Raw genomic sequence first — 22,754 nt, 5'->3', positions numbered from 1 at the left:
GCAAGTATGAATAGGGAAACTATTTACTCTGCAAACTTATTTTATAACCTCTACCTTTGCTGAATATCCTTATTATTCTTAATAAGTTTGGGGTTACTAGGCATACATCATTGGTTGTGATGATTTTGAACCTTCATTTAGAAAGTAATTGTGTCAAATTAAAAACATGTATACAGATTACTTGAGACTCCCTTTATCAAGGAGATGATGTCCTCTCCCTTTGAATCAGGGGTTGACTTCACTGAATCCCTTAAACCCAGTAGAATCCAACAGAAGTGATTTGGTATAACTTTGAAGGCCAGGGCCAAAAAGGTCACTTAGTTTCCACCAGAAATCCTGGGATGCTCCTTTGTGTGAAAGCAGGGACCAGGTAATAAGTCTGACTGCCCTGAGACCACCATGCTGGAGAGGCCACATGTATACACCTTAGTTGATAACCCAACTGACCTCCCAGTCAGTAGCTGCTATCAACAGTAGCCATGTATGTGAGCAATCCAGAACATCCCACCCAGTCAAGGCTTAAAGATGACTATAGCTCTAACTGACATCTGATTGTACCCACAGAAGAAATCCCAAGCCAGAACTGGCCAGATGATCCCTCCCTGAATTCCTGACCCAGAAAATCATGAAAAAAATTAAAATGTGTGTGTGTGTGTGTGGGGAGGGGGGTTGAAGGTTGTATAGTAATGGCAACATTAATAGTAATCTCTCTTTTTTCTTGCCTAATGGCATTCACTGCATTGGCATTAGCCAAAAATATTAGATAATAGCAATGATGTAGGCATTCATGATTTTAATAGAAATATACTTTTTTTCTATTACTGAATACATTGACTATTTATATTAGGCATTTTGTAGCCATACAGAACTCCAAACGCTCATTGGCTAAGTGCCACAAATCTCTGTGGATCCAGGTTACCCCCAGGAGAAACTGTCCTCCTTGTGATGATTCAGTAATCCAGGCTGATGGGGGCTCCTCCATCCTACAGCTTCATCATCTGGAACCCGGACCTCCTTGATAGATGGGGCAGGGAAAGGAAATGCTGTAGAGTCTCTTACCAGCAATTAACTACTTAGGCATAGAATTGACACACATCAGTTCTGCTCAAGTTTATTGGCCAGGACTTGTCACATAATCCCACTAATTTCAAGGAGGGTAGGAAGGTGTAATCTTCCTTTTGTGTCTGGATGGAAAGGAGAAGTAGATACAGGTAAATTCTAATAATGTCTTCCACTCATAATTTTAACTTCTTATGCTAATAAAGTATCTTATAATTACCAGCTTATGGAGACTATTGTATTTAATCAGAAATTGATACTAAATTTTGTTGAATGTGTTTTCAGTATTTATTAAGTTGATTATATGTCTTTCTCCTTTTATCTTTAGACTTACTAATACTGAATTATTCTTGGAGTCCTGATATATAGGCTACTTGAACATGGTATATATATATTTTTAAAAAGCATCTAAATATAATTTCGTAAAAATGTTTGCATTTGTAAATGTGACTTGTCTAAAAGCTTTGAGTGTGTGTGTCTGTGTGTGCGCGCCCTTTAATATTTGGTATCTATGCTGTTTTAGCTTTATAATATTCATAATATAAATTGGGAAGATTTCCCTTTTTGCATTGTTCTGGAATAGTACATACAGCATAAGAATTACATTTTTGTTTGAAAGTTTGACCAAGTACCCTTATAAAACTATTTGTTCTTGTATGTTTTAGGGAAAATTAACCACTTAAACATTTTTTTTTCCTGATAATTGGTCTACTCAGGTTTTCTATTTCTTGAGCCAATTTTGGTAACATTCATACTTTTCCAAAATGATCCACTTGATCAAGATTTTAAAATTACTCTCCAGGGTTATTCATAATATCCTTATATAATGCTGTATAATTTTCCCTTTCACTATACTATCCCTTTTCTGTTTCCTAATTTTGAATATTTGTGTTTGATTTTGGTTAGAGTTGTCAGCAGTTTCTTTTGCTGGATACAACAACAAAAAGAGTTCTTGGATTCAGTTATGAAATCTGGTGTTTTTCTGCATTTGGATTCATTGTAAAATGTCTTCCTTTCCCTGGCAGGGACTTGATTTCATGGGCAGGCACTTTCTCTGATTTCTCAAAGCGAACCTTAGCTTTGAACTCCTGCATCTTTTCATGTGTCTGGTGATGTTTTCCTGTTTGTTCATCTTATAAGTGGAGTTCTGAGCTTGCTCAGAGTTGGGGGTTGCCAGAGAACACGGGAAGGGAAGAAGAGGGAAGGGGAAGGGAGTGAGATTTGATTATTTTTCTCTGCCAATTCAGAAATCTGACAGACTGTGAGGGCAAGGGGCTTAGCCAGAGCTGGGGCTCTCAGTACAGGAGCTTCATTAGCCCTGAAGAGGCTTATATCTATGTTTAGTGTCCGCTGGACACCCCTCCTCCCCACCTTTTCCTGGCACAATTTTCCCCCATTAGGAGCTGGCTGCCTACACGATTTGTCAGGAGCCATGTCCTGCCAAGGGCAGCCTGGGAGTAAGTGTTGCTTCAGCCTCCTGGTTCTGTAGGCAGAGGTTCTCCTGCTCCACCAGCCAACCGCCCCAATGTGCTAGTGCTCACAGTAGGGCTCCCATGGGGCTGCTTACAGTCCTTCTTGTTGTCTATTGGGCAGGCTTACTATTTTCAGCAAAGACATGGGAATGCAGGACTCCTGTTCCCAAATCTGAGTAGCAAATTAACATGACACATAGGATGAGCCTAGGATGTGACTATAGATTCTCCCATATGAATCACTTTACACCAAGTCCATTTTTGTCCCTGGATCAAAAGCTTTACTGGACAGCTGGAAGCCTTCTATGCACATTGGCAGAATCCCATTTCAGATTAGCAGTTGGAGGATGGGGTGCTGTGCCTAGCTTAGCCCAATTTCCCTGCTAGTACCTCCCTCAAAGCCAAGCCTGGGACAATGTTTTATTGGGAGATATGACTCCAAGAAGCAATGAGGGGAGGAGGTGTAAATCAGAGAAGGGGGGAGGGAGAGGCAATACAAGGTTGTGTTATGGAGTTGGCTGCTCCTACAAGGATCTGTTTGCTTGATGGAACTATTTGAAAAGTTACATAAAATGTAGCTTAGAACTGCCTTCAGAGGCAAGAAAGGAGAAAGCATTTGTTTACAGGCTCCAGTCTCCTGTTGGTCAAAGTTTGCCCCATGGTGATAGGGGGCAGGGTGGCTAACTCCCCCACTTTTCTGGGTGGCACACATGGGATTGCTAAGCGGGTTCCTTTGGGCAGCCTAGAGAACAGCATCAAGCTGAGGGGTGGGAAGCAAAAGGTCTGGGGGGAGGCGCATTGGCTGCCCCTCTATGGAATCTGCAGAAGGCTGCTTGGTCACCACCACCACAGAGGAGATCAGAGGTGAGGCTGAGGATATTTGAAGTGCTTTACCCTGTCTCATGTATATTCACATGACAGCATGCTCCTTCCTCTCCCTGCTTCCCTCTGGGCTGCTCTGAACAGAAGGTGGGGGGGGGCATGAAAGTGCACTTGCATTTCTGCAAGTTTCTCCCCATAATTCCCCCTCTCATAGAGGTTTTTATTAATGTCATTTCATCTCTGGGGGGATAGAAATGGACCAATGGCCAATTTTCTGAGTGAAACCAGACCATCTGGAGGGATGAACCACTTCATTTTCTTTGAGGTTCCTTCACATCATTTAGGGGGCACACCATGAATCAGCACCAACCACTGATTATGATTCTTATTTCAGCCCCTTGTATCTTGTAATCAGGGGAAATTCCTCCCAGGTTCACTTAGCAGCTTGGTAGCCCAGTGTCCAGCTTTTATTTTATTATTTTATTATTTTTTTCAACGTTTATTTATTTTTGGGACAGAGACAGAGCATGAACGGGGGAGGGGCAGAGAGAGAGGGAGACACAGAATCGGAAACAGGCTCCAGGCTCTGAGCCATCAGCCCAGAGCCCGACGCAGGGCTTGAACTCACGGACCGCGAGATCGTGACCTGGCTGAAGTCGGACGCTTAACCGACTGTGCCACCCAGGCGCCTCATAGTGTCCAGCTTTTATGAATATCTAGGCATTTTAGAGGAAAGCAGGATCAGATGGAGTCAGCCATGGTCAGAACCTAGGATGAGAATGGCTTCTTGGTCCTGCCCCACCCCACCCCAGAGAGGGGTGAATCTACTTTCTGTTTGGGCACATACAGTTGTTTGGGTCCTCATCCTTCAGGAGATGGTAATACCTATACCTGGCTCAGGTTGACTTGCAGAGAACTGTGTAGCCGGGCACCTTCAATTTGGTCCCCCAGTAAGGAGCTTTCACTGCATCCATGGCAAGAGGCCACCAGCCTTCAGGGAGGGAAATGTTGCCTTTGCTAAGGATGTTGTTGAAACCATTCTTTTTCTTAAGGGGAATCATGGAAAAAGATTACTTCTGGCTTTTGTAGCTGGAACACTTCTATTTATGCTGAGCGACTGGCTTATTTTCCCCTTTGGACATCGAGCCAATTGACTGTGTTCTCCTTCCTGGGTGGTTTGGCAGTGCCAAGGTTTTGAACCTCTTGACCCAGGTGTTGGTAAGTCTTTTGGGTCTGATCCCATTCCTGGCACCATCGTGTCTATCCTGCTTTCATTTTTCTATGTGCTGCTCCCCCTACCTTTTTATATAAGTGGTTTTTCTTTTTTTTTTTTTTTTTTAATTTTTTAACGTTTATTTATTTTTGAGACAGAGACAGAGCATGAACGGGGGAGGGTCAGAGAGAGGGAGACACAGAATCCAAAGCAGGCTCCAGGCTCTGAGCTCTCAGCACAGAGCCCGACGCGGGGCTTGAACTCACGGACTGCGAAATCATGACCCCAGCAGAAGTCGGCCGCTTAACTGACTGAGCCACCCAGGCGCCCCATAAGTGGTTTTTCAAGGCATGAGAGTAACATAAAATTTAGAAAACATAGAACATATAAAGAACAAAAGTCACTCATATTCTCTGTGAAGAGAGATAATCACTACGGATATACTGATACAGTCATTCATTTGTATATTCAGTCTATGTTCTCTGTACATCTGTATTTCTCTGTATGTTTCTCTATCTTTCCATGCGCTTTGGATTCCTTGAACAATTAGTTCAGCTTTATTTCAATGCGTTATCCATGGACTGTGGAAACTGAAATCCTCCTTAGTTTTCTTCCAATCTCCATGGGTTTATTCCCATGCTCCAGCCTCTAGTTCTCAGTCTGTGGGGGTCGTCTCTGTGTCGGTGCTATATCTCTACTGCATGCTAATGGAGATTTCAGGTTCAGTCCCTTTGCTGGTTTTCTTTTTTCTTTTTTTTTTTTTTTCAACGTTTATTTATTTTTGGGACAGAGAGAGACAGAGCATGAACGGGGGAGGGGCAGAGAGAGAGGGAGACACAGAATTGGAAACAGGCTCCAGGCTCTGAGCCATCAGCCCAGAGCCTGACACGGGGCTCGAACTCACAGACCGCGAGATCGTGACCTGGCTGAAGTCGGACGCTTAACCGACTGCGCCACCCAGGCGCCCCTCCTTTGCTGGTTTTCAAGAGAAAGCTACTTAGGCCAAGTCCTTGTGGAGTCAAGATTTTTCTAAAATTAACCAAGAATGGTTTCTTCTTCTTATCCCATCAGCTGCTTCTGCACTCCTCTTGGTTCCTTTCTCCTTACTATCCTAGACCCTGCCAGAGGAAATCAAATCCCCCTTCTTGCATCTTGCATGGCATGTTGGTAACCTTGTGCTATGTCCTTAAGGGTCTGAGGGCTTTTAGATCCGCTGGAGTTCACATGGAAAGCTTAAACTCCTGGACTGGAGGAAGATCTTAGGCTGAACCAGAGCTACTCATCAGAGTCTCACCAAGGTGCTTTAAGGTTTGATGTGGACCCTCACTTCAGGTCCAGCCAGAAAGGAGGGCTAGGCTAGGACCCACCTGGGCAGCTAGTAGGTATGTAAGGAGAATTGTGCCTCTCTGGCCAGTCTCCAGGTTTGGAGCGCACAGGGGTATGGTTCAAAAATATCACTGTGAGAGCACCTGAGTCTTGACATACTCAAACAGGTTACCCTCAGGTTGCAGAAGTACTGGGAGCGTGTCAAGAAAGATGATAGCTATCTAAGCATATGTCCATAGAAATATGACCACAGCATGATGTTAAGTGGTAAGGAGCCTATCAGCATGTATGTATATGTATATATGTTTATATACGCATAGAAAGGTCTGGAATGGCATAAAAATATTAACAAGTGCCTTTGAGAAGTGGTGACTTTTACCTTATGTCTCAAGCAATTTTGTATTGAGTTCTTTCTTTTTTCTAAATTTAAATTCAAGTTAGTTAACATACAGTGTTGTCATGGCTTCAGTAGAACCCAGTGACCTCTTACATATGGCACCCAGTGCTCATCCCAAAAAGTGCCCTCCCCAACACCCATCACCCATCCAGCCCATCCCCCCTCACCTCCCCTCCAGCAACCCCCCAGTTTGTTGTCTGTATTTAAGAATCTCTTATGGTTTGCCTCCCTCTGTGTTTTGATCTTATTTTTCCTTCCCTTCCCCTATGTTCATCTGTTGTGTCTTCTTTCAAATGAGTATATGCTACTTTTATAATAACTCTTAAAAAGTTATTTCCATTTTGGGGAAAAACAATATGCCCTAAAGTATTTTGGTTATTAGCAGATATGTGAGATTTTTTCCTTCTTTCTAATTTTATTTTTCCCAATGTCAACTATTACATTTGTGGCAAACGAATAAATATAGCAGGCAGAGTAAGTGAGATTAACATGACCAAGGACAGAGGGACAAGGATTACTACTAGCTGGCTGGCCACCAGGTTCCCCACTCAGGACCCAAGCTGGGAGGTATAGGTTCTCCAGGCTCTGTGGCTTTTGGGAGTGCAGGTGGGTTCTGGTGGGTCATAAATATAGGTCTCTTAGGTTGAAGAACCCTGCCAGGGTTCCTAAAGCTGAATGAGAACAAGTGTACCCTGGGTTCTGACCCTATGGCTCATGCTTCTATCTGGATATGTACAGAAAACTTGGGAACCAGTAAACTCCAAGTAATTAGTTCCAGCTGTTTCTTCTGCTTACCTGGAGAGAGCTTGTGCATCCAACTCAGAGACTGGCAGCCTCATACACTAGTTTGGGAACTGATTTGTCTCCCTGTCTGATTTGGCCCTCTGTAATAGCAACAGCATTTAGAACAGTGCTTGCACAATTCCAGCATGTATTACAATCACCTCGGGCACCTTGTTAAGCATGCAGATTCTGGGCACCCATCCTGGACCAACTGAATTAGACTGTGCATGTTTAGAAGTTTCTCAGGTGAGCTGATGTAGATGATCTATGGGTCTGAGATGAGAGGGTTAACGTCTGCATCTGGCATCACTGGTGTAGTGCCTAATGTCAGCATTTATTAGAACATTGAAAAGGAGGTTCTGTGTCAAGAAGTAGACTTCTATGCATCTTGATGCCGTGGAACCAGTCTTACCCAATGGGATGTTGCAGACCTGTTTCAAAGCAGCTGATGTGACTGGACGTTTTTTGTCGTGCTCCTATCACCATAAGAAGACCATGACTAGGCTAGCCTGCTGTCCCCAGGGGGGAGGATAACAGCTACAGGGAGCAAAGATGCCCTAGCCAAGGCATCCCAGGCAAGCCTGGCCTGGAGTAGAACCCATGAGTGGGCCAGCTGACCCAGCCTAGATCAGTCAGACCCCAGCTGAACACCAGAAAGGACTACTGTTTAAGTCACTGAGTTTTGGGGTGGTATATTATGCGGCAGTAGCTAACTTCTATATCCAGGAAGTTTGTTAGTATGCAGATCTTGAAACTGTGATTCTGTAGGGGCTTAAAAATTTGTCCGTTAACAAATTTCCTGAGTAATTCTGGTGCCAGGTCTCTATGGACCACACTTGGGTGGAGGGAGGGACTGTTTTAGACTCTACCCTTTCAGTAGCTCAATGTAGAATCATGGAAAATCCCTTAATGTTTATGAACCTCAACTTTCTCATCTGCAAAGAGGGGATAATACACCCTTCCTGCATTATAGATGTGAGGATTAAACAAATATAAAGAAACCTAGAAGGTCATAGATTTTTCTCATCTTCCTTCTTCCACTTGTCTTCCCCTCACTCCCACCCAACCCCAGGAAGAAACCAGTGCGAATATCTTAGGAAAACATGAATCTCAGGATCACAGCTTTATTGTATAGATTTTCAACACAGCCATATTACAAACATTGTCAGGGAACATTTACAAGAATAAATAAGATGGACTTGCAGGGTGTAAAAAGATTACACTTCACTGTAATGTACAGTCAAAAAATATATCTGATATTCATTGACCTGACATTATTTACCTTCTGGTTTTTTAAGCTAGAATTGGAAAGGAAAAGGAAAAAAAAAAAGAACATTGACAGCACAGTGCTGGCTTTTTAAAAAAGTTGATTTATTTTGTTTTCTCTTCTCATACGTGCTTTATCTATCAAACACCCAAACTGTACAAGTGCAGGCCATTGGGATTCATGGAGGAGGCTGCAAACAGTGTGGAGACTTTGGTCTCATGCAATATCATATGCCCAGTGGATGTGAAAATGTCAGTCTCCCTCGAGTCGTGTGGGAACCCCATGATGACCCTTAGAGGGCTGTGATGGTGTCCAGTAGCCAAGGCAATGGTAGAAGCCCCAACTCTGCCTTTTATTGGCTAGTTGATTTAGGGTGAAAAAGTGCTTCTGAGTATGATTGCCAACACGGGTTAGCCTGGATTAACTTGGGCTAGCCCAGGATCCACCTGGCAATGAAATGGATGCTTTGGGGATGATTACAACTATGTGCCAACAGAGTCACTGTGCTTTTACTTTATGCAGTCTGCTCCAACAGGCCTTGAGTGGGGAGTGGGGTAGAAGTAACCTCTGGAGACCATGTGTGTGGTAAGCAAAGCCCTGCTCTGGGTCCTGCTTGGACCCTTACTAGTTCTGGCTACCACTGAAGGCTTTGTTGGCCAGTGGATCTGAAGTATGGTTGGTCTCATCACAGATCTTGGTGGGCATTGGGTCTGTGGCAAAGCAGCTATTCTCTCTGGACATTCTGGTGATAACCAGCCTGGATTAGTGCTGGCTATGGGGCCAGAGCAGCATCTTCGCCTGCATGGTGGGAAGACTTGGACAGGAGAGCAGGGAACTTCAACCTGCACAAACCAAACCCAGCCTTGGTTTTGTGCTCTGCAGGAATGAAGGAGTTCAAATATGGTCCCACCTGCATTAAATATCACTCATCTAGGGTGGAAGAAAGTTAAAGGTCATCTCAGCAATTCTCTTTCTTCCCTTTAAAGAGATGTCTGGCTCTGCAGAACCACTGCTCATATGGGCAGCTTATCCTCTCTGGCATATAGCAAATTCTTCCTTACAGTCATCAAGCTTTACCTAGTGGTCCTAGTTCCACTCACAGGAGTGACCTGGGACTAGAGAACCATGCTTGAATTTGTCCAATGATCTACAGACCTATGGAGCATATGGGCACTAGCATTCTGCCTGACCCTTTGGAAGTCTGATTTGAACTGGGATGGCACTACTTGGTTCTCAGAGCCTCTGGACTGCCCTGGTGCTTTGACCCAAGGAACATCTTCAATCGTTAATCTTCCATGGGAGAGGTGGGGGCATGGTGAGTTTGTGAGACCATCTCACAGGAGGCCTACAGATTTGTATTCACAGCTCAAATGCACTGAAGTGTGCTTACCCAGTTTTGCACTGCTGGCAGGTTACTTCACATTCCCTTTCCTCCCCCAAATCTAAGAATTCGACTCACCAAGGAACCATGAATTACATTAATTACCCTGAGCTCCAGGCTTTCACACCAATACCTTCCTGTCTAATGCTCTACTGCCCTCAGACGCTCATTCTCTGAACATGCCAACCAAGAATCAGGGTCCAAATCCCAACACCCGGAGAAGCTCTTGGATACAGAAGGAGATTACATGGTGATCCAGCCCCAAAGGGGTCTTACCTATAGCCTCTTTCATCCGGAGTCCTCTCACATTCCTTGTATGAGCCCCTATGGACCACCCCCAAGCTCTTACTTAGATAGCTAGGATGCCAAGCCTAGGGTCTACCATTGTGGGTGCTAATTACCCCAGAGATCTGGCCCAGAACAATCTGTTAGCACCCTGCTCCTCTTACTCCTGGGCTTGTTCACGTTTCCCACAGCATTCCTCCTGACTTAGCTGGGTGCTGATGGCCTATCTAGCCCAGCAGTGACCAGATGAAGGCAAAAGGAGGGTGGCTTTCTTCATTCTTTTCTAAGGCAGTGAGGTGGAGGGGAATTATCATCTCCTTCAGTGTCTCTGGGTCGGGGTTGGACAGTTATTCCTGCTGAGATGACATGGTGCCTGCATGGCTATCCTTCCCTGGGCCACCCTTCTGCTGTCTGAGCAGCCTAAGTAGACTGACACCTGTATGCACACAGCAGGATTCATGCCAGAGCTGAGGAAATGTGGACCCTGGTGAGGACACAGATTAGGAGCTGGTTTAGCAACAGCGAGCAGATGATGGATAGACATGATTTGGTTGGTCACAAGGAGAATTACAGCCTTTTTTCTGAGACAGTGAAACTTATTCTAAAGTGACACCCTTGCTCCCAGTGGTCCTGGCCAGGCTTCCCTGTCCCCTGTCCTGCTGGGCCACAGAAATGACCACTTTTCCCTGTAGTTCATGTGCATACTTGAGTGTTTCCGTTGGGTCCCAACTTCTTGGCCTTGCCTTCCTGTTTTCCTGCCCAAAGCTCTCCAAATCTGTGCCTTCTACCTTGGCCGAGGCTCCTCTTTTCACATCTTTTCCCGTTAATTGGTTGGCCTAACATTCTACAGCTAAGAAATGGTCAGGATGTGATTTGAACCAAAGACTAAGCTCTTTCCACTGCCACCCCAATGCCTCACCACGGGATGAACTGTCCCATAATAACCTGTTGTTCCTGACAGCACCCCTTCCAGGGCCCTGGCATGTGGCAGGAGCCAAGTATGTGTGATTAAAGTAAAGTAAGAAGCCTTCCAGACCCCCAGCCCCTCATGTGAAGCATGTCCTTAGATTTGCCCACATTAGCAACCATGTGACTCCACCTGGACAGAGTACATCACACCTTCTCCAAGTCCCAGCCTTCAGGAATCTGCTGAGAAAGCCTGTGTGCATCTTATCCTTTCCCTTTACAGTGTTATGGGCTCACCCTTCACTATGCCAGATGGACACATCCTCATCATTCTAGGATATACCAGTGGGTTCTTTCCAGCATCTAACTGGAAGAAACAAGTTGAGATCAACCCATGAACAGTGAGGTCACGGTACCCCCACACCAAAGGATCTGCCTGGGGAAGCTGAGCTGGTCTTGAGCCTGAGTCTGGAATTGGCCTCAGGAGGAAGGAAGCAGCATGGCCAGACATGGTGCCTCTCAGACTGGGATATGATTCCCTAGGGTCTGTCATAGGGAGTTGAGGGGACCAAAGCCACATGAAGGACCAGGGCACATCATGTAAAAAATACAGTCCTATTAAATCAGGCAAATTAGAGTAGAAGGCAAGTATCACATGAATTGTTAAAGTAAAACAAGAAACTGGAGGAATTTTAAGCTTGTCTGATTTGGGCTTTATAAGATCCATTGGGTTATCTGTTCCACCCCAGGCTTTGCTATTATGGGTAGACCCGTGGGAAAACCTGAGACACAATGGAGGAAAAATATTGTCTTTGAAGTCAGAAGAATCAGTTTAATTCCTGGATCCCCTCTGTTCACTAACTGGGGAACTGTGGACAAGTGATTTCTCCTCCCTGAGCCTCAGTTTCCTCATCTGTAAGATGGTGACAGTTGCAAACACATCTTAGGGATGTTGGGAGAATTCAGTGAGCTCACTTGTTAAGAGTCCCCAGCACACGGTCTTCTGGTTCCATGTGAAGGCTCACAGTTGGCAGGCCACTGCTCAGGCCGCACCCAAAGAGAAGGCCAGCACTAAAAGCAATCTGATCCCTCTGTTCCCACAAAGGGAGGCCTGCTGTGGTCATCTAGAGGCCCAGAAAGGGAGAAAGGACACAATGTTGAGGCACAGCTAAGATACTGCCTAAAGCCATCTAGGCCACAAATGCATGCAGCTTGGGGAGAGTTCCTGGCTTCTTCTGCACATCTCCAAACAAGGTCCATACCTAGGAGGTGGCCCTGAGGCTCTGTACTACTTGGGGGTACTTCCCTTGGCTCCCCAGAGAGAGAGGCTAGTCTTTGATGTGGAAACCCAGAGATTGATACTACTGATACGGTTTTCCTCTGAATTGTAAAAGGTAGCCCATCCTCTAAGTGGAGTGGGGTGGGAAGATACCTTGGGGGAGGTGGTGTTTTCTCTTATTTCCCAGGGAATGGATCAAGTCCAAATTCCAGGGCATCAGTGCCCCCATCCCATCCATCATGCCCTGCTACATGCATGCCATGTGCAATCTTAGGGAAAATATTCCCATCATGAGCCTTAATTTCTTCCTCTGTAAACTGGCCTAAGACCTGTTCACTGCCATGCCTTCTTTGGAGAGTAGCTGCATTTTGAGGAAATGGGGGCGCTGAACTGGGGGAACCATCGCTGGGCCTTGTTGGGTCGATTACCCCACCATGGCCTGAGTTTCTACAACTTCCCTTATCCCTAAAGTCAAAATTTAAATTCCTGCCATTTGAAATGATAGAAGCCAGTGTCATTTTTATCTGCCAGCTCTGTCACCCCTTCCAGAGCAAAATAAATCCTAGGATTTGTGTTGGATAGCCCCCTCCCCCATTCTGCATGGATGAGCCAGGGTCTGAGCAAAGAGCATTTGATTTTCTCTGCTACAGGCTCCTTGAAGGCTGTGTGAGGGCTGGCAGGAGCAGTGGACTGGAGCCAGGGGAAGCCAGCACGACCAGTGGGAGCTGGGGCCTGGGGACCTGCTCAAGTACACCGGGGAAAGGACCCATCAAAGGAGAAGAGTGAGTTCACCTGGGGGCTTCTTTGCCTTCCTTCCCTTTGAGATGCTTCCTTTTGAACCTGCAAAGTGACAGCCCTTCTGTGATCACGTCTGGTGTCCCTGGACTTCCAGACAGCTCCAGAGCCCACACCAATGGGAACAGTTTCTGTGGGCTCCTTTCATGTCCCAACCTCATGGGCCTGCAGTGGTCACCCTGCTCCACGGGAGAGCAGAGACCCTGAGTTTCTCACAAGAGTGGAGTCTCATGATCCACTGCATATTTTGTTCCAGCAACAAAATAATGAGCAGACAGACAAATAGATGTGATAGTAAAAAGCACACGCTTAAGGGAATGTTTTCACAGTGTCTGATGAAAGGAAAGGAGGCAGCCTCACTGGCCCCAGAGGGAGTCTTCTCTAACACTGAGCTCAGCACATCACTCAGATGCTCTCCTCGCTCTCTGTTGCCCGTAGGGGTAAGTCTGTGCTTTTGGTGGAACACTCTTCTCCCTGACCCTGGCTCATCTCCTGCCACCCCTCCTGTCGTGCTTTGCTCCAGCTGGGCTGACCTCTCACCTGCCTGCCTCCCATCCCAAGGAGTTTTCACACCTCTTTGCCACTATACATCCTGATCCCTTGGACTGATTTCCTTTTCCTCTTTTTTCTACCTGTTGAGACCCAGCTTGAATGGGCACTACTTCCTCTAGGAAGTCGTAGGCAGGCAGAGGGTCTCTTGCTCCCAGTTTCATATGATGCTCATACGCTGCACTACTCCTATACTGGGGTTCAAGCTCCCCAGTATACAGGGAGCTCTTGGGGAGAAAAACTGTGCCTTATTGAATTCTGTGCTCCTTATCTCCTGTCTGGGGCCAGACCAGCCTCCACGTGGAGCTTCCTAGATCCCAGGCTGCCCTGAGGCTGCCAAATACTGTGCCTCAACACCTAGTAGAGGCCAAAGTAGAGCATGTCCCTGGCTTACAGACCTCACAGCCTGAGGAAACAGGCAACTGTTTTCATTGGCCAAGAAATCAGATGGGACTAGCTTTCCTGGGGAGCAGGGAATGACTTACTAAAATATATCTGAACTACTGGGCTTCCCAGAAGAACTCGCATCAGAAAGAAAGAACTCCATTGTGGAGTTCTCTGCTCAGAAGTTTCTGGCCTTATTTTCCCTCCATAAAATAAGTGCTTTGCTGAGAAAGATGAAGGAAACAGTACAAACGGGTCTTATCACCAATATCTGCTTTTCTGGAACCCAGGATTTCATCAGTGAGGAAGATACCTCAGTTTCCTCAATTGTAAAGTAGAGATGACAGGCTAGTAGTTCTCTCATGGGGGTTCTAGGACTGCGTGAGATGTCATAAGGAATGTGCCAAGCCCGACGTACAGTAGATGCTTAGCAAATATTGCTTCCCTGTCACTGGGTCACCCATACTTCACTTTCAATAAGATCCTAGATCCCTGGTATGATCTCCTTGGCCTATTTTAAACTAGAGCATAACTGGGCCCATGATGACCTTTTTCAAGATGTCAGCTAGGGGTTTCTCTAGGAAGGAATTCAAATTTGGGGATCCAAGATTATGCACAAAGCTAGTATCATCTGCCCCATCTGAAAGGACCATCTTCAGACTAGCCTGTTGCCCTTGCTCAATGGCATCGCTGTCCTAGGGTGGGATCTTTTAAGGACATTGCCAGGAAAGATTACAGGCCCAAGAGATTTGTCTTATAGTTACACACCCAAACTTCTCTCCCCCTTTTATTTTGATGTAAGAGACTAAGATTTTACATGCCCAAATAAAGTTTTTTCCCTATACACTTCAGAAAATAACCAACTCTTTTCTCTCTCCTAAAGGAAGCCACCACCCAAGAGACACAAGGTCAGCCCTGCCCTCCAAGAGATGGTTCCTTTTCACAAAGAAAAGGAAGAGCAGCAACATTCCACACTCTCCCTCCCACTGATTACAAAAAAAGCAAAGAGAACCTTTATCAAAGGGCGTGGACACAGCGGACTGGCCAGTGAACAACAGGTCAAGGCCTAGGCTGGGGGAGGGGTTCAAAATGGTATCGGGCCAAGCCCCATGCAGGTTATGTTTGAGAATGGGGACCTCTGCTGTGGTCTCAGGAGCATCCCGAGGTCACACTGATCCAGACCGGCAGGTGTCCAATGCCAGAGATCCCTGAAGGAGCCTACAGCAGGCAGCAGAGCAGGCCCCCCCCTCCAAGAACCCCATCATTTCCATGACTGCATGGAGGAGTAGAACAGATATCTCCTCTATTCTCAAGGAAAAGTGAGGCAGGGAGGTGCTGCTGAGGCTGTCACTCCCCAACGCTTGCACAGTCAGCTTGCCATGAGATTCACAAACTTGAACAAAAGCAAGAGGTCTGGGAACCAAAAAATCCAGGGCCTCGCCATGGGTGCACGTGTGCATGGGCCCATGGCTGTGGCTGGTTGGGTGTGGAAGGGAAGTCTGGGCCTTTCAGAGCAGCATCCCCCACAGCTACAGGAGACCCTCAGAAGGTGCAGGCCCACCACGGAACACGGACCACCAGTCTTCTCCTTGGAGTTGGGCAGGGAGCCACCTCTTAGCCCCTGAGCCCAGTCACTGCCATTCACAGAAAAGGGGGCTTGGCTGCAGCAGCCTCTGGGCTCCGGCAGATTCCCCATCCCATTGGGCTAAAAGGAGCTTAAATATTCCAGTGCCACCTCGTATACAAATTTATACTGTTCCTGAGAGGGGGAGAGGCAAAGAGGAAGCAGAGGAGGCAAGAGAAGGAAAAAAAAGGAAAGGAGAAATGCATTTAGGTTAGAGACACAGATTTTGGAAGAAACTTTATCTACATCCATACTAACAGTTGACTCAAAATTATCCATGTAATTATCTGTATCTGGACATCCCCCCAAGTTGTGCCCTGGGCCTGTTCACACCCACGCGTTCCCAGATGCCCAACGGGATCATTCTCTTCCTTTTCCCTGTTTTGGACACTAGTGCTTCTCAGACTGAAAGATGCATATGAAGCACCCAAGAATCTTTCTAAAATGCAAACTCTGGGTAAATCTGGAGTGGCTTTAGATTCTGTGTTTCTAACAAGCACCTAGATGACGCTGACACTGCTGGTCTATGGATGAGAATCTAAGTAGGACCATGCTTTGATTAGGTTAAGACTCTTCTATCAAAGTTCCCTGTGTATGGTCTGTTCCCATCACTGCACCAGGCCTTATGATCTGGGCTCTGCCTGCTCACGTACTTTCCATCGCTTTCTCCACAGTGTCCGAGCCCTGTGCTTACACTGTGCAATTCACATAGGTCAATTAGAATAGGACTGGACTGAATTGAAAATATAATTCACACTCCACTAATCCAGAATCCCTTCCCCTAAGCCTGAATTAGCGATATGAGGATTAGTGTGTCAGGATTAATATTTGGACTGCCCTGCAGGAGAAGGAAGTTTGTGTGGTTGGAAGGGATGCGAGCAGAGCAGATAACTGTGCAAAGGGTGTAGACTGTAAGGGCTCACTAAGCGCCCTGCTATTGGGTGTTTTTCTATCTGATGCTATTTTCTCCCGGTCAGGGGAATTAGGGCCAGCCCCCAGACTGTGGAAGAAGGTTCTTGGGACACTCACCAGGGTCTCCACCATGTTGGACTTGTTGTTACGTAGTGTTTTCACAATGTGGAACACGTCAATGATGTTTTGCTGCTGGATCATCTCACACACGCTGCAGATGGCACAGAAGGTTCCGCTGCGGCCGCCCCCATTTCTACACACAGAGTGAAGAGGTGAGCTATATTCCTGGGCACCCTCCCAGCACCTGCTCATCCTAAAGCCACATCAGCAGTAGTGGGGGAGTGGCTGCCCCAGCAAATGCAAGGTCAGGCTATGGTGAAAGCCTTAGCGGCCATGAGCCTGCTTTGACCTTGAACGAGCTGTTCCCTGTTCATATAATGGAGGGGCTGGACTAGATGCTCTTTGAGAATTCAATTAGCTGGATGTTTCTTTGGTTCTATGAGCATGTGAAAGTCATACATGGTACACTGACCCAAACAGTGTGAAAGTGTGTCTCTGTACATGTGGTACCTGTATCCTTGTTCAAAAGGAGGATCTGGGTCCACCTACACATCCAGTGAACACAGGGGAAGGTTCCAGGTGGTTTTAATCCTAGTTCTTCCCCTCCACTAAGGATAGAAACTCCAGAGACATCACTGTTAGCCTCAGGTCAGCCAGTCTAGGTTTAGGGGTGGGGCTGGGTGGGTCTGAAATGCTCTATTTTGAGATGATAGGTCTCTGGACATCCTGGTTGAAGCAAGACCCTGTCGATCTGGAGAGTCAAGCTAGAGGGCTCCCGGCAGGGTCATCTCTCTGTCCCTCCTTTCTGGTGCTCCATAATTCATGTTCATGAAAATGCCCCTCCAACTATTTACAGAAAGTCCCTTTAGGAAACTACCTGATTCGGAAATCCCGGGCACGTTGCCAAGAGCAACTAATGATTTCATGTAATGGCCTGTGTCTAAAGAACATCTGGATGGAAACTAAGGCACTTGATTTCCCAGATGTTTTATGTATAGGACACCCAATGAGCAGATGTTTCAAGTACAGACAGTCGCCCTCCATTCACTGGCCATTGCATTTCGATGTCTCTTTGGTATCTCTGGCCTCCAAGGATGCCAAGGTCCCTGTTGATAGGAGAACATGCCTATGCTTTCCTTCAGTTCAAACTGCTGGTCACCTTGGCTAGGGGCGATATGGATAAAAAGGTACTCCTGCAAAAAAGCAGGCTGAAAAAAATCACATGTAAAGAGTAGGAAGGGATTCCCCTAGAGGGAGTGTTCGGTACTTTCTGAAGCAAGAACAACAGAGTCCAAGAGAAAGAGGTAAGTGGGCACAGGAATCCAAGGGTCTGATGGAGTGAGACCCTGATGTGATGGTAATGACTCTGTGCTAAAGGTGAGGCCACCTGAGTGTGTGAGAGGGATGTGGAAGGGGCAGGGGTGAATTGGCAGGGAACCAGCTGCCAGTTTCTGGGATGTGGGTAGAACTAGCTTGGTTTGGCTGATGTCACCCATCAACGTGACACTGACACCTCACAGCATCTTCCTGAACCCCAGTTTGTGATTTGCATCCTTTGAGAAAAAAAGGATTGTTATAGGTGGTGGTCTTAAGTCGTGTGTGTGTGTGTGTGTGTGTGTGTGTGTGTGTGTATGTGTGTGTGTGTCTGGTTTTCCTGACATGTGCATATACCACCTATTTGAAAGAGGGGAACAATGAACAATAGCTGGTTTTGAAAAGACTGAACTCGATTCTGAGGTCAGTAAGGTGTTTTCAATGGGCTCCAGACATATTTACTCTAAAAAGGGAAGAGCTCAGTCCCATCTCCTCTGACACATTTTAAGAGAGTTGAGTCCTCTCAGTCACTTTCCCCCAACCCTCCACGTTCTGAGCAGCAAAGGGAATGGTTGCCAGTCATATGTTCCACACATGGCTGTTACAGCTACAGAGGTGCTCTGGGTCCGAGATCTTTGCAGAATCCTTCTCGGAGGTCACTCTATATTCTTAGGGTAGACTCCAACACAGGCTCTGAAGTAACTGTCTTTATAACATTTGAATATTTGCTACCATGATGTCATGAATCTGTATGTTGGAAGATAACTTGTGTTTGTTCTCTAAATATTTAACGACAAAGCACGATAGGGTCTTAAGATGACCTATTTTAACATATGCACTGGGCAGATGAGGTAACTGAAGCTCACTCAGTTAACTAACTTTCTTGATGACAGCCTGTCAGCTACAGTCCCCTAAGGGTCCTGACCTCCACCTGGCATTATGACATCAAGGTCTATTTGGGAAACTCTGTGCCCCAGCTTTGCCCATTCTGAGATAGGTGGTAAAGGTTACAGTGTACCCCAGTAATGGACATATCATTATAGCTGTGAGCCCACTGTGCCATGGGAAACAGTGTTTCCAGGGCCCTTCACACCCATCGATCAACCCCTCAGGGGCATTGCCTTCCCTTCAGGCTCCCCATGTCCCTGTGTTCCCAGTACGCCCATAGCAAGAGATGCCCCTGAAGGAGGACACGGCTGATGAGTCCTTTGGTTTACTCAGAGGCAGTGTGGATTAACAGCATATTGACTTGCATGTCGGTGGATTCAGATCAAAGCTCCTCACTTAACCACCCAATCTCTCACCCCTTCTGTGCCTCAGTTTTTTCACTATAGCATGGTAATATCTACCTTGTAGAGGGTATTTTAATTTTAAAATTCATTTAAAATATCTGGCATCAAACTCAATCAACACATGCCCTTTCTTCTTTTCCTCCTTTAGGAAATAATTGGAGGATCTAGTCAGTGGAACCCACTCTGTCGTAGCTTTCTAGTGACTAAGAGGACACATCATGCCTCTTGTTGGGGGTTGGGGCTCCTCTCCCCATTAAGAGTGATATGGATGGGCACCTGGGTGGCTCAGTCGGTTAAGTGTCCGACTTCAACTCAGGTCATGATCTCGTGGTCTGTGGGTTGGAGCCCTACATCGGGCTCTGTGCTGACAGCTCAGAGCCTGGAGCCTGTTTCAGATTCTGTGTCTCCTCCTCTCTCTGTCCCTCCCATGCTCATGCTCTGTCTCTCTCTGTCTCTGTCTCTCAATAATAAATAAACATTAAAAAAATTAAAAAAGAGTGATATGGAGTGGCCTGCCCACTCCCTATGTCTATGAAAGTTTACCAGGTTCTGTATCAATGACGTGTCATATAATCTTAATTCAGGACAACAAACTGGCAACCCCAGTCCATGAAAGGTTATATTTCCTTGAACACCTGCCCCTTGGCCTTTGAGAGATGTTGAGAGGTGGTATGGCCAGGCGTGCCTATGGCTGGTGTTTGTGGGCAGTGGCATCCTCAAGGACAGACACCCTGTCACCACCACCCTGCTGCCCCAGAGGCCCCACCACGGTACTCACAGGCAGTGGACCACGGTGCGGCCCTCCCTCCCGTCATACTGCTCCTGCCACTTCTCCAGCCGGCGGACCACTTTGAGCAGAGAGCGCTTGGAGGGGGGCGTGTCGCGGTAGGCAGGCCAGCCAATGTACTGGAGGTGCTGGACTATGCGGTACCCATCCTGAGGCTGAAAGCGGAGAAGCTGTTAGGGCTGTGCTTCTGGGGATGCAGACCCTTCAGCTACCCTGGGGGCTGCATCATTGCAGTGGAAGACAGACTAAATGGGCTGTATGCCATGTCATCACAGTCTGTCTCTCCCCATTCTCATCCTTACACCTTTGTGCACACTAATTCTGCCATGACTTCCCTGCATGCCCCTCTACCTGCAAAACTACTCAGTTTCCAAAACCCAATTCAAATGTCCCTTTCTATAGGAAAAGCCTTCCCTGACTCACTCCACTAGGCAGAATTTGTCTCTCTCCCTGAGGTTCACGTGCCAGAACATATCTCATGTTCCCACTGGACAGTGAACTGAGGAAGAGACACAGTTCTGTTCACCCCAGGGCCCTAGTAAAGACCAAAGTCTTCATTACCCATTTCATAGACTACTGATCTGCCCTTCCCACCTAATACTTCTCTACCTAGCCAGTGAATTTCCCCATGGAAGCAACTAATTATTTTTCATCTTGGTGTTCTTCAGGTCTAGCCCAAAGCCTACTGGATCCAATCAAAGGCTGCATCAACTCATGCCAACATAGTGAGACACAGCGGGGAAGCACTAATTCCTGAGAAGTTTTGACTACACGGCAGCAAGTGTGTCGGAAACAGGCAGATGGCAGGCTGGGTGTCTCCCCATGCATGTCTGAGTGCTGGAGCCATGGTTGGGTCCGGAGCTGATATCGGCAGAGGCACCACTTCCCCAAAGTTGGGATTATCAGGAGAGTACAGCACAGACTCCTGGCTGGTGTGTGTCATCTTCTCCCACTAGCCCTCATCTGTTTTGGGGTGGGGGAGCAGCACAGGAAGTGACAGTGGACATCCACTTACCCGAGCCATGTTACAGATGCGGAATATTCTGTGGATGATGTCCTCATCGATGTCTGCAGACACGAACTCCACCTGGATGGGCCCATAGCATCCAGAGGTCTTCTCAGGCCAGTACTGCATACAGAGCTGGGGCAAGGGAGAGATCAGAGGGAGAGGTCAAGGAGGGGTGGGGGGTGCTGATCTCATTTACCACCAAGCCTTTCTTATTGCCTGCAGGAAACACTGGCTAGAAGTATTAGAGTATTAGGTGGGAAATGGTGATCCTGCCTGTGATCTTTCCTATTTTTCTGGAATTGAGTTAGAACCTACAGCTGAGAGCAAAAGGCAATGCAATGGTTGCCCTTTAACCAGACAGTGGCTTTCAGCCAGAAGTTGTTTTGTCAGCTAAGGGACATTTGGCAGTGTCTGGAGACACTTTTGATGGTCACACCTGGGGGTTGCTATGGGCATTTAGTGCATAGAGGCCAGGATGCTGCTAACCATCCTACGGTGTGCATGATTGTTCCTGAGTGCGATCTGGCCCCACATATCAATAGAGCAGAAATTGAGAAACCCTAGTCTGAGATCCTAAATTGTTCCCTATGTTTATAGTGCCATCAAGGAGAGACAGATAATTTATTCCCTGGTATCTGTGGAGCTGTTACGTGACTTTAGTTGGGAAAAGAATATTCAGGTAGGTGGCGGGTACTGTGGCTCAGAGAGGCACAAAGCTTCCTCAAATCCCCAGTTTCTAAGGGGCATGGAGATGGACCCTGTCCAGGTCTACAGGCCCATGGTTGGGGCTCAGATGGAAGCTAAGATTGCAGCTGCAGGCTTGTTGGGGACCACCCCAGTGTGGACAAAGAGGTCATGTGTTAGACCATTGGCAAGATATTGGAAAATGTACCCGAGGCTCATAAAGACCCACCATGTCTTCTGAGAGCAGGTTGGGATCAAGTCTTTCACCAGTGGGGTCTGCCACAGTCTACATCGAGCTTGTAGACAAGGAGCTAGATTGACTCCGATGGCCCCCTACAGCCACCACGGATGCAGGATTTTCATGAAAACAATCCTTCTCCCTTTTGTTGACAGAGAACAGCCAACTCTCCCTGGGCAGTCATGTGCAAAAACATCTTTTATTCTATTCTTCCTCCAGAACTAGAACCGGAATGGAAGAGCAGGGAGGAAGGAGGATGTAGGAGAGAGAAAAGAACCCAACCTCCAGATTGGGAATAACATGTTCAAATGATGGCCTACAGCCAACCTGGCCAGTTGGCTGAATTTGTAAATACAGTTTTATTGAAACACATCCATAATTACTAATTTACATATTGTCTATGGTTGTTGTCAAGCCACAATGGCAGATTTGAGTAGTTGAGAATACCCTGCATAACCTAAAATAGACTTCAAAACCTCAAATATTTCATTTTTTGTCCTTTATAGAGAAAGTTTGCCAACTCTTGATCTTCATTGTTGTTCTAAGGATAAAGGAGATGATACATGTGAAGAAATCCCTCAGCACAGTGCCAGGCATGGAATAAGCATCTGCTAAATTCCAGTGATTTGCATTATTCCGGAACCTATCAGTATCCAGCAAACACAACCACCATAATAATAGCTAACCTATACGTTTGAAGTACTCTTTTTATCATTTCCTTTAAATAGCCAAGACTAGCAAGGCTAGGTTTCACAATGTAATGGTGCCTTGCTTTCCCATCCCCACTGCAGGTTAATTGAGCATATTCAGTGTGTGTGTGTGTGTGTGTGTGTGTGTGTGTGTGTGTGTGTGTGGCGGTGGTGGAGGGGGCAGGACAGTTATCTGCTGAGCTGTGCAATAATGACAAATCCATAAT

The 22,754-nt window shown here is 46.6% G+C and overlaps 1 protein-coding gene across 15 annotated transcripts in view; it reads right to left on the bottom strand.

Annotated features, from left to right (window-relative positions):
- Nucleotides 1–8,165: 8,165 nt before the first annotated feature.
- Nucleotides 8,166–22,754, bottom strand: part of PTPRT (protein tyrosine phosphatase receptor type T) — a 1,070,511-nt gene continuing 1,055,922 nt past the window's right edge. For all 15 annotated transcript variants that reach the window (XM_045444560.1, XM_045444565.1, XM_045444561.1 and 12 more), the window contains 4 exons: nt 20,923–21,048; nt 19,899–20,062; nt 16,572–16,707; nt 8,166–15,677 (listed from right to left, as the gene is read on the bottom strand). In XM_045444560.1, coding sequence (XP_045300516.1) covers nt 15,624–15,677; nt 16,572–16,707; nt 19,899–20,062; nt 20,923–21,048 — 480 coding nt within the window. In that variant the 3' untranslated portion in view covers nt 8,166–15,623. The remainder of the gene's footprint in view (nt 15,678–16,571; nt 16,708–19,898; nt 20,063–20,922; nt 21,049–22,754) is intronic.

This window comes from Leopardus geoffroyi, chromosome A3 (genome assembly GCF_018350155.1).
Source record: "Leopardus geoffroyi isolate Oge1 chromosome A3, O.geoffroyi_Oge1_pat1.0, whole genome shotgun sequence".
Lineage (NCBI taxonomy): Eukaryota > Metazoa > Chordata > Mammalia > Carnivora > Felidae > Leopardus > Leopardus geoffroyi.
This window is presented reverse-complemented; position numbering and strand designations above follow the sequence as displayed.